The sequence below is a fragment of the Pan paniscus genome, chromosome 10 (assembly GCF_029289425.2).
Source record: "Pan paniscus chromosome 10, NHGRI_mPanPan1-v2.0_pri, whole genome shotgun sequence".
NCBI lineage: Eukaryota > Metazoa > Chordata > Mammalia > Primates > Hominidae > Pan > Pan paniscus.
In genome coordinates, this window is record NC_073259.2 from 75,256,389 (window position 1) to 75,269,313 (window position 12,925).

Consider the following 12,925-nt stretch of genomic DNA (forward strand, 5'->3'; position numbering starts at 1 on the left):
AACAATGACATCATTCCATTCAGAAACTCCTCCTTCTTCACCCTCCTTTGTTATTTTATTTTATTTTATTTTTTAACAGATGGTAGTTTCTCAGGTTTACTATGTATTTTTCTTTTCTGGACCGAACTGGCATGGTTGCCATTAGCATCAAGAGCAACCAATTTGTACTTGTACTGAAATGTCTAATTAAAAGGGAAACAAATACTTTAAATACATGCCAATGCAAAGAATACAACAATAACTTTTCCATCTCTTATTAATAATCGGATATTTTTCTGCCCAATGTAAATAAAGTTTCACTTGTGATTTTATTATTATTTCTTTGAGACGGAGTCTCACTCTGTCAGCCAGGCTGGAGTGCAGTGGCACGATCTTGGCTCACTGCAACCTTCGCCTCCTGGGTTCAAGAGATTCTCGTGCCTCAGCCTCCCGAGTAGCTGGGATTACAGGCACACACCACCACGCCTGGCTAATTTTTGTGTTTTTAGTAGAGACGGATTTCATCATGTTGGCCAGGCTGGTCTCAAACTGTTGGCCTCAACTGATCCAACTGCCTCGGCTTCCCAAGGTGCTGGGATTATAGACATGAGCCATCATACCCGGCCTCTTCACTTGTGACTTTTAAAAGTTCAGAAAACATTTTTATTTATAATTGAGATAGTAAATGTTGCCTTTTGTATCTCAATGTTATCATTGATATAAAGCTCACGTAAGGAGCAGCAGAGGCCAAGGTGAAAGGGAATAATAGGCTGAATTATGAAGAGGAAGAATTTTTTCTATTATTTGCATCTTTATCCTAGAATTAAAATACAGAATTTAAAAGTCTACAAAAATAGGATCCCATATTATTTACAGCAGGAACAACATGAGGGCTGGGCCTGTTTGGTCATAAGGTCCTATTCTATTGTTCTAGCTTCACCAAGTATAATTTGCCAGCAGCTATAAAAACTTTAAAATTTCTTGGGGAAAATAGACAAAGGATTATCTTGAAACATGACATAGAAAATATTTGTATCTAAATCTTCTGGGTATCTCTCTTGCAGATCTAAAAATGGCCTACTTTTGTGAAGGTGGTGTCTTCTTACTTAGGAAATGTCCACATAAATATTTCAAATTGCTTGCGATACACTATCTTTTGAGATACATAAAGCACACGTTTCACTGATGAACTTAACACTTTGTTTTTGACCTTGTTCTTATTATTTCTAGTAAAACAATTTACTATTGGAAGTATCATGGATAGAAGAGTATACAACCAAATGCATGAGTGACTGAGGCAATGTGGGAAGTCCTTTCTGTCAGGTCAAGAAAATGTTATAGAACTAACAGCTGACTGTCCACCAAAGTGTCATTTTATAGGGCAAAGTTAAACTTAACAACCCAAAATGATAGAGGAGATATATCTACTGTTTTAAGATAAAGGCCAAAGAAGATGTTACAAAGGATATTATAAATAGACAAATAAGGGAGTTTGTGGAATAGTCCATAGTGAATGAGTCATGCTGTGTTTTACATTAACCAAAGGGAGCTGGTCACTCTTCCCCTAACCTATAGTTACAGGAAGAATGCGACTTCTGGTGGTATACATTTAACATTAGCATATTAGATAACTCGCTAATGTTTTTAGAATAATCTTTTTACGTGTTACTAGACTTAACTCACTCTAGAAATGATTCATCCAAATGTGTTTTCAGAGAGCCAAATAAATATAAGCACTTATTTCATTAAATTAATTCAATGAACATATACTAAACTTCATGGGTGCCTGGAATATTACTACATAGTGAATTGATGGCCATTTAATAAACATTAAGGATCTGTGAACTTTCATGGCATTGTAGACAAAATTTTGTATACATATGTATATAAGAATACTTCTCTTCATCATCCTCAGCAAACTAACACTGGAACAGAAAACCAAACACCGCATGTTCTTGCTCATAAGTGGGAGTTGAACAATGAGAACACATGGACACAGGGAGGGGAACATCACACATCGGGGCCTGTCGGGTTGCGGGGCGAGGTGAGGGAGAGCATTAGGACAAATACCTAATGCATGCAGGGCTTAAAACCTAGACGATGGGTTGATAGGTGCAGCAAACCACCATAGCACATGTATACCTATGTAACGAACCTGCACGTTCAGCACATGTGTCCCAGAACTTAAAGTAAAATTTTTTAAAAAAGAAAATAAGAGATACTCTCCAACTCCCAACTCCCATAGAAGGTGGAGCTGAGTCCAGGAGGAAGTCTGAGGAAATAAAAGTGTGTAAAAAGAAAAAAAAGAAGAATATTTCTGGAGAGGAGTTCCAAAATGTTCATCAGACTCTCAAAAGGACTGATAGTCCCCATCCCACTTTCCTCCTCTGCACCACCCACCACTAAAATTAGAGAACAACAACTCCATAGCTATACAGCTAAACCAAGAGGAAACATTTGCAGAGCAAGAGATAAGGTTGCTGTCTAAATTGTGTTACTTCATGGGTAATGGGAAGATCTTTTTTTCATCTATCTCCACTCACCAACCAAGGGTAATTCCATTATCAAATATAAATTGCTAAAAATGCAGACATCCTTGAGACTAGTAAAATTTTTAAGACATATCAGTTATTTCCTGGAAAACAGATTTTTATTAAAAGGTGAGGGAGGACTGAAAGAGATCATCCATTTATTGAGCTCCTGAGACAGTGGAAGGAATATGTGCCAAGGGAGATTTAAATGGGGGAAGAAGCTGGTCGCATCCAAAACATATTTAACCTACCCCATAAACTTGCCAAGTACTTAGAAACACAGGTTAGAAAGAAGCAAAAAACAAAACCAGCTGGGATTGAAGCTGCAGTGGAGCCCGGCAGTTCCGCACAAGGATTCTGCAGCCGGGTGCCTGACTTCAAATCCCAGCTATACCACGAACCCTGGCTTTGTGAAGGTGGGAAAGTTATTAATTTCTCTGTGCCTCATTTCTTCAGCTGTAAGATGGGGATAATGATGGCCCCACTTCACAGGGTTGTTGAGAGATTAAATAAGTTAGTGAGACATGTAAAGAGTTTAGTGTTGTGACTGACACAAAGTGAACATTGCTATTATTAGGAGGACTAGGGCCTTTTCCTCCTCTGAGTGCATACAAGGATATAGGCGCTGGTCTGAAGCCAAGCTTTGGTCTATTTCCCCTGGCAGCTGAATGCACTGTGATGGGTATCCCCAGTGTGACCACGAATCTCTCCGGGTTTGGCTGTTTCATGCAGGAGCACGTGGCTGATCCTACTGCTTACGGTGAGGGTTTTCATCATTAACCCATCCTGGGGAGACATGACCTCTAACCAAACAAAGCACAGGGTCTTTACAGAGCCTAACCCTAAAGCTGTCCTGATAATTAAACTAATGTTTTTATATTTCTTGTTTAATTAAAAGTCAATTTAGGCTGGACACGGTGGCTCATGCCTGTAATCCCAGTACTTTGGGAGGCCAAGGTGGGTGGATCACTTGAGGTCAGGGGTTCGAGACCAGCATGGCCAACATGGCAAAATCACATCTCTACTAAAAATACAAAAAAATTAGCCAAGTATGGTGGTGCACGCCTGTAATTCCAGCTACTCCAGAAGCTGAGGCACGATAATCACTTGAGCCTGGGAGGCAGAGGAGGCAGTGAGCTGAGATCGTGCCACTGCACACCTGCCTGGGTGACAGAGCCTCAGGCTGTCTCAAAAAAAAAAAAAGTAGATTTATAAATAGAATTATGTCCTTTGCAGCAACATGGATGCAGCTGGAGGTCATTATCTTAAGTGAATTAATGCGGGAACAGATAACCAAATACTGCATGTTCCCACTTATAAGTGGGAGCTAAACATTGAATACACATAGACACAAATGGGAACAATAGACATCTGGGGACTGCTTGAGTGGGGAGTGGGGGAAGGGGCGTGGGTTGAAAGACTACCTACCAGGCACTATGTTAATCACCTGGGCGATGGGATCATTTGTACACCAAGCCTCAGCAATATGAAATGTACCCATCTAACAAATGTGCACATGTACCCCCTGAACCTAAACTAAAAGTGGAGAAGAAAAAGTAGCTTTAAATATGTGGCCCACAGATAACATAAGAATGCTATTAATATTAATATATTGCCCATGAGACAAACTGCAAAAAGAGTGCAAAACTTGGACAAACTTTGTCGTTTACCTTTTTTCCCCCCTGAATTTTGATCCCTTCTGCTGCCTAGAAATGATATGACAATAACCATGGTCTTAGAGTGCATATATTGGTCATTAGATAGTACATATATTATTATTATTGTTATTATTTTAAAGGCCCGTGACAACTTAGCAAAGTTCACCTAAATTGTTTAAGATGGCAGAATAATTTGCATACCATTATCTGTCTGTTCATATTCCCTAGCAGCAAGAAAAGTTAAAATGGGATATATCGTCTGCCAATACATTGCGATTTCCCTGGGTCTTTTTTTTTTTTTTTGGAAACATGGTCTCACTCTGTTGCCCAGGCTGGAGTGCAGTGGCCTGATCCTGGCTCACTGCAGTCTCTACATTTCTGGCTCAGGAGATTCTCCTGCCCCAACCTCCCGAGTAGCTGGGGCTACAGGCGCACACCACCACGCCTGGCTAAATTTTGTATGTAGAGATGGGATTTCCCCAGGTTGCCCAGGTTAGTCTTGAACTCCTGGGCTCAAGGAATCCACCCACCTCTGCCTCCCAAACTGCTGGGATTACAGGTGTGAGCTACCAAGCCCCGGCCTTCCCTCAGTCTTTTATGGGTGTACTGTGGCTCTTTCCTCAGGCTAGATCTGGGGTTTTCAGCCTCGGCTGAACAGTGGGAACACTGGGGAACATAAAAGGCACAGATATCCAGGCCCTGCCCTGGAAATTCTGGTTAGTGAGCAACCCCACGGAGGATCACTGATCCAGCGTATCCCTAGACTGCCAGAGTTTTTTTCAGCAAGATCCACTTCGTTGGCTGTGTGTCAGTGATGGTTGTAAACCATTAGAAGGGAATTAGGGCCTTAGAAAAGAATAAAGTAGGGGTAATTCCTGAGTCAGGGGGTAGATAATGCATAGGTTTTTGATGGAACCAAAGAGTTAGTAAATCACAGGGAACAAATGTTTAAGGTTAGTCCTACTTTTACTTGTGCTTTGGCTTTTGTGTTCTTCAGGTATTTACATCGTTGACAGGCGGTTCCGTTCTCCAGATGATTCTTGCAATCAGCTGACTAAGTTTCTCTATGGATTTTGCAAACAGTCACGCCGCCAAAGGATTATCCAGAGGAACAGAACTGAGAGGCTCTCAGATCTTCTGGATTGGAGATACTTAGGCAGAGTAAGCAAGTTTTGATAAACACAGCAGACCACTTAAAAAATTCCACTGGACTATAAACATATTGATTCTAGTCATAATCTCTAAAGTTAATCCAATATTATAATTGTTAAAATCTCAGTGTCTCCATGTACTTTTTAAAATTTAATAAGTTTACAAAGTCCTATATGTATTTCTTCATGTTTCGTTTGAGTCTATTCATAATAGCAAGTCCATCAGGATCTAGCACTGATCTTACTAGCTATTCCATTGTCAGTGCCTCACTTGATGTGTTACTGGTATAAGGAAACATTTTATGAAGTTGAAGAAAACATCAAGAGAAAAGTCCCTACTTTGTTTCTCTCTAGAGAAATAGTGTAGTCATATTTCTCAACTGTAGTGAGTAATGGGTATAATACGGTTTTTCAAAATGATGAGTACAGGAAATACCTCCTTTCAATCATGCAATAGGTTTATAAACACCTGGATGCTCACACAGCTTAGCAGTGGTGATTTAATAATAAATGAATTGACTTTGCCTTCACATAATGTGTCTGTTTGCACAGTGCTGAACACTCTTGGCTGAATGACAGATGCTGCCATTTGCTGAGTATCTGCACACACAAATGCCAGTGCTCATTACAACCTGGATGATTAATTTTACTATCTCCATCTTGCAATGAAGATAGATACACTAGGCTTTTAGAAGTGATGTTTCTTGCCTAAGGTCTGAAGCAGGATTTACACCCAATTTATCTGAATATTCAGGCCCTATCTTTTTTCCATGCCACACTGCTTCTCTGTGGAATGAAACCAGTGTTTTCAGTCACCTTAATGCTCAATTCAGAGCTCAATATGACCAGTATGGGCATTCTTCCCCAGCATTTTATAGTATTACTTTGCCTATGGGTTGAAAAATAGTAAAACTATAAACTGTAATTTCTTTCCTGAGTCTCAAACTTAGACTGCATAGATTCTGTCACTTTAAAAAATACATATGTTTCAGAACTAGGAGAATAAGGCCTTATTTAATAACTTGATTATTGAGATATCTAAGGGTTTTTATTAACCTGTGATTTGGCTTTCTATCAATAGTATTATCAGCATGCCAGACACCTGACATTAAGCAGAGCTTTTCCAGATAAATTCCATGTGGAACTAACATCACCACCAACGGTAAATATTCAATGTTTTTTTTTGAAAGCTATATTTTTTATAAGTTTAAATAATACATTTAAATTTGGAAGTAGCTATGCACACAAGCTATGACACTTTTTCATAATGTTGAATCAAACCAAAGGAGAGAGAGGGGAACTCACAAATCAGACTGTCTTAAAGCTCTCAAGACAGTTAATTCATCTCACTGGAGAAGCATCTCTGAATTAAAACTTTCTCTGCCTTAATGCTTGAAATGGTTCTGATGGACATTTATTCTTTGGGGAGTTGTTCAAAAACAAACTGGACTGCTTTAATCGAAAGTGAATTTGCTCTCCAAGGAAGTGTTTAAATATAGGGTGACCGCTTGGCAAGAGTAAAATAGAGTAAGTTCAGCACTCCAGGAGGAATTGAACTAGATGAGCATTTATGGTCCATTCATCAGTGCCCACCAGGGTGTCTTCTTCTAAAATCCAACTAGACGTTTATGTTCATAAGACTGCTATAGGCCACATTTGTAATCAGATTCACTTAGCAGGGAGAAGATATGAGGTGCCACTTGAAGCAGGGGAGCGTCAGGCATTTCTCTTTAGTGGGATCAGTCCTTGCAGTAGTCTACACAGCGATCCAAGAGCTAAACATCTTTGGCCGCCTACACAATAGGTGACAGCTTAGGTGCAAGAAGATAAGACCCATACCATTGCAAATGAGATCACCTTAGCTTAGGAGCTCCGTGCCCCACAGGAGCCTCTATCTCATGTAAATCCCTGCAAACCAGCTTTCATGCTCCCTGCAAGGAATATGCCCAATTATGAGTCGTCTTATAAGAGTCATTCAGAGATTCCCAAAAACTCTGGCTCCTTATCAAGTATTTATAGATTTTTCAGTTCAGATATAATTTCTCAATCAGGGGTCACTGTTACCATAAACAACTACCCCTAATAACATGACTTATATTCCACCTATATCAGGTTTCCAGAGGAACAGATGTAGAAAGTTAACCTGAAGTAAAATTTGCCCATAAAAAAGGTGATAAGGTTTTCTTAAACCCTCAGGCTACAAATTCTGACTTTCATGTTTATGATTCTAGCATTCAGAGTTGGTTGCTTAGCTTATTCAGAGGTGGTCATTCCACTTAATGATAATTCAGCAATATTCATCCATTTATCTGCTTATCTACTTATTTATCCAGTTATTATATCTAATAAGCATTGAGCACCTACTTCAAGCTAGGTCTCAAGTGCAGAACTCAGTTCTTTTGTTGTATTGCTGACAGGTAAAGTGTCTGAACCTTAAAATGACTGTACATGTATGACATGATATAATGTATAAAGTAATTGAAATACAGAGTGACGAGCGCTATAACACTTTTACACATCTGTCTCCCCATTCAATCATATGCACTCCAATCATGTTTTTTCATCTGGTTTCTTTAGTGGCATTGTTGTGCCTGTTACATAATTCATGCTCAGTGTGTGTTTATCAAATAAGTTATCTCAGTATCTCAAGTAGAAGGGCAAATTAATTAAAGTCTAGTGATATTTTCTCATTAACTGAAATAACAGCAACTAGTGGAATTGTAGAGTCAATTAAGTGACCTGACTTCCAGGATGCCTTCTAGTGGTGGCCATCCATGGCATTTCCAGGCTATCCACATCCAAAAGCTTTGTTGAACAAATTTGAGACTTAGAGACTAACAGTATCAGCAGTGTAAGGTGGCAGTTGACATTAAAGTTTCTGGAGTCATCACAGACCTTGTACAAACCTTTGCTCTACCATTTATGTGCTGAGTGATGTTGGGCAAGTTACTTGACCCCTCTAACCCTCCATTTTCTTCTGTACTGAAAAAAACATATTTATCAGAGTGTTGTTAAAAGATAAGATGATAATAATATGTATATAACACTTAGCACATTTCAGTACTTAATAAAGAATAGCGGTATATTGAATGAATCCCTCTTGAGATTGGTGGTATCAAAATCAAAATGAATCAAAGTTTAATAGCACCCAGACTACAAAAGATAGATAACTACTTAAAAAATTGATAGTGCATGCATAGTATTTACATCGTTGAAAGCCAAGAAATTGTTGTGATGTTTATGTCTTATTTTTGTCTTTGGCAGACAGAAGGATTTAAATATCCCAGGCCTTCCTCAGTACCACCTTCTCCTTCAGGGTCTCAGGCCTCCAGTCCTCAGAGCAGTGATGTGGAAGATGAAGTGGAGGATGAGAGATACGATGAGGAAGAGGAGGCTGAAAGGGATCGGTTAAATATCAAGTCACCATTTTCACTGAGCCACGTTCCTCATGGGAAGAAAAAGCTGCATGGTGAATATAAGAACTGAATTCTACATGTGCTGCATGAAGAGCTAATTTAAAAAAGCAAAGTAAGACTAATTATTTAAAATAAAAATGCCACAAATTTCATTTTCTCCTTCTAAGTATTACAATGAAGTTTATTCTCTGCCTAAAAAGTGGAAGAAATTGAGTGAATGGCAATTTTGTAATTTAGGATAAGATCCAAGTTATTTTCCCCAACTCTTGTTTCCCCCATAAAGTTAGGCATGAGGAGGAGCACTCATTAAAGGCAGAAGACGGAAAAGTGTTTTTAAAATGGTGAATTTAAGTGGTAAGGATTTTCTCTTACTCTGTTTATTTTTAAATGATCATCATAATCCTTTGCTTATCATTTATGCAGCTTCTCTACCCCACCACACAAATTTCCCATTTCCCCCCTGAAAACCTTGATCTTACCCATGAATGTGCACTACCTACATATTTTAAATAGCTAGGTTTTTACTGATTATTTTCATTTTTCACTTGCATCAGAACCATGATTTAGATGTAGTTTTGCAGAGACAAAAATCCATGAGTGAATAACTATCCTAAGTCCATATTTTGATGCATATTAATGGACATTTATGTCACTTTTGAAATCTAGAATTGATGTTGTAATTAATGCAAGATATTACCATGTACATGGTACCACCATCTTACTGTAACATTTTTCTATTGTTTAAATAGAAAGCCTTTTTAAAATTTAGTCAATCTTCATAGATGATAACTTGTAAAATCCAAGTAAATAAATACATTAATATTTAATAACTTAACTTTCACTGATAATGCCTTGCTTCTTCATAGATGATAAGTTGTTAAATCCAAGTAAATAAACACATTAATATTGAATAACAACTTTCACTGATAATGCCTTCTTTAAAAATTGTTTAGACATTTGAATAACATGTGGGAAGCAGCTGTTATGAATAATTCCTAGAGAAGCTATCTTTTTAAAAAATAGTTAGAAAAAATAGAACATCTATTCAGTTGTAATAATGACAATGTCTCAACATATTCTGTGATGTGCATAGAGTCATAGATGAATGATTATTAATTTAGCCGATTTATGTTTTAAGTGTAATTAAGTCTAAATTGGCAACAAAACAAAAACAACAATCACACTCTTGGATTGCTTTTTTTCTAACTAAGTAGTTATTCACTGTGAGTTCCACTTAACTCACAGTGAGTTCCTTTATTGACATATCAATTGGCCTTGTTCTGAAGAGGCTCTAAAAAAGTTTTGGTCTTCTCAGTGCTGGATTATTGATCACAAAAATGGAATAGCAGCAACGACAAGGTGTCAGATGGTTCAAGACCATTGGAAAACTGTAATCCAGCCCTCCTATTGCTGCATTAGCTAGAAAAAAGTAGAAAACTGTTGGATACAAGCAGCAAATCAGACCAAAATGGAAGATAGCTGGAAATTTACTTTACTTAGATGTCCAGAAAGAAGAGAAATAATTGACCTAAAATCTAACCTTTGACAAATGCCCTGTGGATGCCAATTAACCGAGCATCTGCAGAGCAATTTGAAATGCTCTGTACTGGAAAGTAGAAAAAATATGAGAAGGACTTATATTATAGGCTCATTCCCTGAAGTACCAGAAAGATACTGTGATAAACTAGGGTTCACTGTTACAATAACCATGAAAATGTAACCCCAGTAAACTAGCTTAACGTGTCTATTCAAATGATACTCTTGATTGGTAACTGGTTGCTTGACTGTTATTGAAAACATGCCTACACAGTAAAATACCTGAAGATATAAGTGCTTTTTGTTCAATGAAATAATAATTTGATGATAATAAGTGTGTACAAATGATAGGGCACATGGAATTTAGCTGACTTACAAATACCTGGCTTTGGCAGTATGTGTAGGAATCACCTTCTATCCTGTACTCAGTCCCCTATTCAGACAGCTGCTGCCAGGTGACTCCATCCCTCCACTCTAGTCATTTCTTCATCCTTTTCCCCAAGACCGACAAAAGCTGGTGAGGAGAAGCAAATATGATTTTTAGTAGAAGGCTCTGTGTCTAGTACAGTGCCTTGTACATAATAGTTGCATAGATAAATGGTCTTATTGGGAGACATAGAGGTTCAAAAAATTTTGCTTTTAAAGAATGTATGTATTCATAAGTTGAAGGACAGGAACTATAGAAAAAGTGTGTGGTGCCTGATCAGCTGAGAGAAAGACCCATTTTATGGATTGTACCACCTGCTATGGTTTGAATGTTTGTGTGCCCCCCAAATTCATATATAGGTGCTCCTCAACTTACAATGGGATTATGTTTGGATAAACCCACTGATATTTTTTCTTTCTTTCTTCCTTTTTCTTTCTTTCTTTCTTTTTTTCTTTCTTCTTTCCTTTTTCTTTTCTTTCTTTTTCCTTTCTCTCTTTATTTCTTTCTTTCTTTTTCTTTTTCTTTTTGACAAGAGTCTTGCTCTGTCACCCAGGCTGGAGTGTGGTGGTGTGATCTTGGCTCACTGCAACCTCACTTCCCAGGCTCAAGCAATTCTTGTGCTGTAGCCTCCCAAGTATCTCAGACCACAGGCATGTGCCACCACAGCTGGCTAATTTTTGTATTTTCTTTTTAGTAGAGACAGGGTGTTGGCATATTGGTCAGGCTGGTCTTTGAACTTCTGGCCTCAAGTGATGTGCCCACCTTGGCCTCCCAAAGTGCTGGGATTACAGGCATGAGCCACCATGCCTGGCCAACCCACTGATATTTTTAATTTATAATGGGCCTATCAGAATGTAAATCCATGGTAAGTCAAGGAGTGTACTGTGTGTTGCTTTCATCCCATCATAAAGTTGAAAAATCATAAATCGAACCATCATAAGTTGGGCCCGTCTGTATTGAAATCCTAATCCCCAATGTGATGGTATCCACAAAGGAGGCAGAGCCTTTGGGAAGTGATTAGATCATGTGGTCAGAGCCCTCATGAATAGGATTACTGCCCTTATAAAAGAGGCCCCAGAGAGCTGCCTTGCCCTTTCCACCACGTGAGGACACAGCAAGAAAGCGCCATCTATGAGAAATGGGCCTTCTACCAGACACTGATTCTGTTGACAACTTGATCTTGAACTTCTCAGCCTCCAGAATTGTGAGAAATAAATTTCTGTTGTTTATAAGCCACACAGTTTGTGGTATTTTGTTTTAGCAGCTTGAACTGATCAAGATACTACTGTCTCTTCCATGGTAAGAGTTAGAGTGAACAGAACTGGTTTTATATATGCAGATGAGAACATAAATGTTACAGGTGTTATAATAATAGTTTTCCAGGGTACAAGGAAGACTCAGGAGGGGGACTAGTTAAGTCTACTTAGGGAGGTCGGAAGAGTCTTCACTGAATGAGCCCAAATTTCTATGAGTAATAAGGGCAATAAAATGGCCCATTTCACACAGTGGTTGTGAGGATCAAATCAAATTAAAAATGAGCTCTTTCTAAAGGAATTTACAGCCCAGTATGAAGCGACCGAACAGAATGAAGTTACATTCCCAACTTCCCTTTCTTTGTGGTCAAGATAAAATAATGTAATTCAGGATTGTAAGATACACATTTTCATTTATCATAACCAGGTAAAGAAGAAATGCAAGCTGGAGGCTAATCTGAACAAGCCAGGGCCACTTCGCCTTCTTCTCTCCTCTCTTAGGAACACAATGATGGTACTGAGGGAGCGAAGGCAACTACTGGAAAACAAAGAATAATTAAGAGCCCAGGATGGAGGCCAGATAGCCGAGGTAGGCTATAGAGGCAAAAAAGAGAAGGGCAATGAGAACTGTGCAGAAAGTGGCTGAAAGCCCTCCCTGCAGATCAAGGTATTCTAGTGCATGTATCTGTGTTGAAGGCAGAAAATTCCCAATTTTAAAACACGAGCCATATAATGTGAAGGTTTTCTGATCTATGATCACTTGTTCATTTTGGTTTTTTAAAAATCTAGAAATAAACAGAATATAGACACCATAAGAGAGTTGGAAAGTTATAGAAAATTGGGAAGAGGGACCTTTTAATTAATCAGCATATTTGTACATAAGAACATTCAAGGAATTTGAGTACTTAGAATACTTGGAGCTATATTTTAACAGCTATTGATCACTGAGACAGCTTTTAAAACAATGGTTAGTA

General features: G+C 38.4%; 1 protein-coding gene across 1 annotated transcript in view; it reads left to right on the forward strand.

The window, feature by feature from the left end:
- GYS2 (glycogen synthase 2) overlaps window positions 1-9,652 on the forward strand; it is a 68,649-nt gene extending 58,997 nt beyond the window's left edge. The window contains exons 13-16 of the mRNA XM_003828893.6: window positions 3,175-3,270; window positions 5,166-5,329; window positions 6,401-6,481; window positions 8,584-9,652. Of these exons, the coding sequence (XP_003828941.1) occupies window positions 3,175-3,270; window positions 5,166-5,329; window positions 6,401-6,481; window positions 8,584-8,805 (563 nt within the window). The 3' untranslated portion in view covers window positions 8,806-9,652. The remainder of the gene's footprint in view (window positions 1-3,174; window positions 3,271-5,165; window positions 5,330-6,400; window positions 6,482-8,583) is intronic.
- The last annotated feature ends 3,273 nt before the right edge of the window (window positions 9,653-12,925 follow it).